This window comes from Poecilia formosa, unplaced genomic scaffold (genome assembly GCF_000485575.1).
Source record: "Poecilia formosa unplaced genomic scaffold, Poecilia_formosa-5.1.2 Scaffold155, whole genome shotgun sequence".
NCBI classification, from domain to species: domain Eukaryota; kingdom Metazoa; phylum Chordata; class Actinopteri; order Cyprinodontiformes; family Poeciliidae; genus Poecilia; species Poecilia formosa.
In genome coordinates, this window is record NW_006800094.1 from 1,475,497 (window position 1) to 1,479,489 (window position 3,993).

General features: G+C 38.0%; 1 protein-coding gene across 2 annotated transcripts in view; it reads right to left on the reverse strand.

The window, feature by feature from the left end:
- Positions 1–217: 217 nt before the first annotated feature.
- The window catches only part of LOC103146304 (rhodopsin kinase 2-like), an 8,418-nt gene continuing 4,642 nt past the window's right edge, over positions 218–3,993 (reverse strand). Inside the window, exons 3-5 of one of the 2 annotated variants that reach the window (XR_001663634.1) lie at positions 3,523–3,794; positions 1,116–2,745; positions 218–1,078 (exon numbers count right to left, since the gene is read on the reverse strand). Coding sequence is in view for 1 of the 2 variants with exons in the window: in XM_016677430.1 (XP_016532916.1) it covers positions 2,415–2,745; positions 3,523–3,794 (603 nt within the window). In the remaining variant the exon portion in view is untranslated. Of the gene's footprint in view, positions 2,746–3,522; positions 3,795–3,993 lie in introns of both variants that reach the window. The other variant, XM_016677430.1, reaches the window with a different exon arrangement.

Sequence of the window (3,993 nt, forward strand, 5' to 3'; positions counted from 1 at the left end):
TACTATCCATTTTGCACAGATCCAGCAGCTTAGTTGAATTTAAAGAGATCCAGTTTTAGCCAATAGTTTTAAGAAGGGGTTGACAAGCTGAACCATTTGCTATATGGTAAATACACAAACAAGTAAAAAATTGTTGAAGGGCATACAAAGCAGCCCTGCGACAGACTGGCGACCTGTCCAGGATGTACCCCGCCTCTCGCCCGGAACGTTAGCTGGAGATAGGCACCAGCACCCCTCCCGACCCCACTGAGGGACAAGGGTGTTCAGAAAATGGATGGATGGATGGATGGCATACAAAGCAATTCCTGGCAACGAAAAAGTGTCATCCCTCCTCTAAAAGGATGTTTAAACATTTCAGATAAGGCACAAAACTTACCCAGGTAACAATGATGGCTTTGTGTAACATAACTTAAAATTAAATATCTCTGTTGTGATTAATAATGTTTTCAAGTTTAGTGAAGTAGAAAGTTACGGAATCACATATCATAATAAGAAGTAGCTTGCTACACATCTTTTTTTTATTGCACTATGGTCTTCATTAGTCAGGTCCCAACATTCTGGTACAGCAGCAGACAGATCAGCTGTCCAGGACTGACTTCAAATCTTATTTCCACCTGACTGAATGAGAAGCATGTCTACTGTTTCAATGCCACCTTGTGCATTTACTGCAACCGGTTTCATTGGGATGACACCAAGAAAACATTCTAGATGTCCTTGAATCTACCTAAATGTTTCTCTGTCTCAAGCTTCCCATTTCATTTCCTGTTGCTCTGAATTTTAAATTTAGCTCACTGGATTTAAAAGGGATTCCACTTTTTTTTTTCTTTTAACAAATAGTTTCCATATTTTTCAAAGTAATCTAAAACAGAGGTGCGTCATTGATTTCCACAGCGAAATGTAAGTTGTTTAGGTGTATTTAGAAAAGACAGAATATTGGGCTGTTGAATCAAATTGTTGGTGTAATTCTTTTTCTGTAAAATAAAAACATCTGCCTAAAGACTAGTGATAGCAGATTGTCTGTATATAGATATAATCAGCTGTGTAATTGGGATGTACGGGACTACGATCACATCGAAACCTTTCAGGACCCTGCTCTTAATGATTAGCCACAAAACCTTTGATACAGACTTAATTTGTTAGCTCGCTGAGACAGAAATAGTCAATATTTTAGCGAACATTTCAAATATACAGGTGAATGTATTACATTTTTAAAATAATTTCTCAAGGCTGATATTTAAAATAGCTAACTATCAAAATATTGATACTGATTTCACATTTTTACACGAGGGCCACACAGTGACAGTGCTGTCACACAGAACATTTACCTCTATTACAATCTACAAACTGATGGATAATGTGTTTAATATTTATACGTTGCGGTCAGCGGTTTAATGGTAAGAAAGAGTAAGCATTGTTATCTAGCAGTTTATTTTAACAGATGAAACTATTTCTAAACATGTGGGTAACATTTTTGAATTTTTAGCTCGCATAAGGAGTTTAAATTTGCTTGCTAAAATTGTGGCTTACTTAACTTAGGGCAAAGCAATTTTTCACTACTGACTGATTAAAAAGTGTACCAAACCCAGGACAAGCTATTAAAACTGTTTGCTAAATGTGTTATATTAATCACATAATGAATAAAGTAGCTTTCTTGGATATTGGGAAACTATGTCTCCACTTAGTAACCATGAAGGCTAAATAAAACATTCTCCTCTAATAGGAGATTGGCACTGACTTTTAATTGCCTTTTTTTTCTAGGCGGAAAAACAAAGTGTGTGGACAAAGTTTCTTTTTGTCTGGATTCATTATTAAAAATGACTACATCCTCATAAATACCACACCAACACAGCCAAGGTAATTTTGTTGCTGAGAGGCGATGATGAGTCTTCATGCACTTTGTTGGTGTTTGGCGACACTTAGTGGTGAATATCTGTCATTGAGAGGATTTACGTCAGTTACACTGCGTATGACTTTGCCTTGTCACAACCAAAAGGCCCCAAAAGGTTTTTGGCACATTGTTGATTATAAGAATTACAAGATTTACGAGCAACCATTACGCAGCTTGTTTACAAACATATGCGAACAATTGCCTGCTGAAATGGATGCATGATGTAATGGAAACTGTGAATCCACTGGGACGGACTGTCTAATCAGGAATAGAAGGGCAAAGTTTGAAGCGGCCGAGCCCTTTTGTTTGACTTTATTTTTGTGAATAATGTTTTGTTGTGTTTGGCCCTGGCAGCATTACTACCAGACTTTTTGTTATATAAAGCTTTCTAAGCACTACAGTAGAAAAGAAATGCATTGATTTGAAGAAAAAAGGCAAGTGCCTAAAATGTCTCCGAGCAGCTTAATTTAACACGTAGCACTAACAGCGAGTGAATTTAATTTTTCAAGTAAAGACATCCAGAATCTCACAAAATGATGCACATCCTGGACGTCCACACATTCTCTTGGCCATGTCCGTTCACCCCAGGATTATTCACTTCATCAAATACTCCACTGTCGATTATTTCCCTCTGCCAGCAGACGGAGACTGCGCCAGTGCTGAACTCCTTGAAGAACTTCTCGTCCTTAGAGTCGAACTTGACATCCTTGATCTCAGAGTTGTCCCTAAAGTCTTCAGAGTCCTTGGAGTAGACCACAGTAGGTTTTGGCACCCAGGGGGGCTCCACCAGCCCTGCCTCCAGACGGTGGAAATTGATATTCTTGAAAAACGTGTGAGTCCTCGGGTCGTCGTCTCTACTATAAAACACAAACAAATACATCTGTTTTTATTGAATTGGCTCATGTGACTTGAGGTGTCAGACTAAAAAAAGCACTAATTGGACTCAGTGTGTACATGAAAGCCATTAATTTGGGGAGTTTAAAGATCAGTTTTAATATATATATTTTTACTACAAACACGAGTCTAAAACACATTTTGGTAAAGAATTTGATGATCTTAGTTCTAAGTCAAACTAGGTCAGTTTTTATTGCTTAAATTAAATTAAATTAATTTTTTTTTACTTTCAGTATAAAACAGGAAACTAAATATTAATTTGAGAACATTTCATAATAAAAAGCTGAATTATTGTCATTCCCATGATAAGGGATCTCTAACTTGCACTGTCACTTTAAAAATATGTAGAGAGGACTTTAAATTAAAAATATAAACAGCTATTCTAATTGAATTCCAGTTAAATAATTAGTTTTGTTGTAATTTTAATGTTCAGTCTTTGCCAGAATCTCATCATCTTTTTGATCAGTAAACCCAGAATAACAGGTCATCAGTCACAACAACAACTTAGGATGTGATATCAGGACGTAAAAATGTCATAATTATAAAATAACACAAGCAATGTGAAGTTATGTTTTCTTAGCTGTGCTTATTAAAATGTAACGCCCTGTTTGGATCAGAAATGTGTATCCAGCTCTTCTGATCCTGTTCGTTCTTGTCCCCATGCACATTTCTCCTACTGCCACATGGTTTCTTTCTTGACACAATACACCAGGTATTTTGTAGTGAGGGACTTTTCTTACCGGCACCCAAGGCGAAACAGAACCTTCTTCTTGAGAAAGTGGTTGATGATATCTTTGGCCGGACCGTCAAAGCTTTTGTCTTCAAACTTGCAATCATCCTCCAGAGTTCGACGAGTCACCTCGCTGTTCTGCACCTTTTCCCTGAAGTCTTTAAAAGGCAAACGACCAGCCACCATCTCATAAATGCTGCAGCCCAGAGCCCACCAGTCCACAGACGTGCGGTAGTACTCCTGCTTCAGGATCTCTGGAGCCATGTAGCCGGTCGTACCAGCCTGCAACGGACAGAAGGGAATCGTCAAAAACCAATGGGAAAAAAAACACTAATGAAAGACATTAGTGTCACAAGATAAAGTTGGTGAATGTTAAAGTTAAACATCCATCCATCCATCCATCCATCCATCCATCCATCCATCCATCCATCCATCCATCCATCCATCCATCCATCCATCCATCCATCCATCCATCCATCCA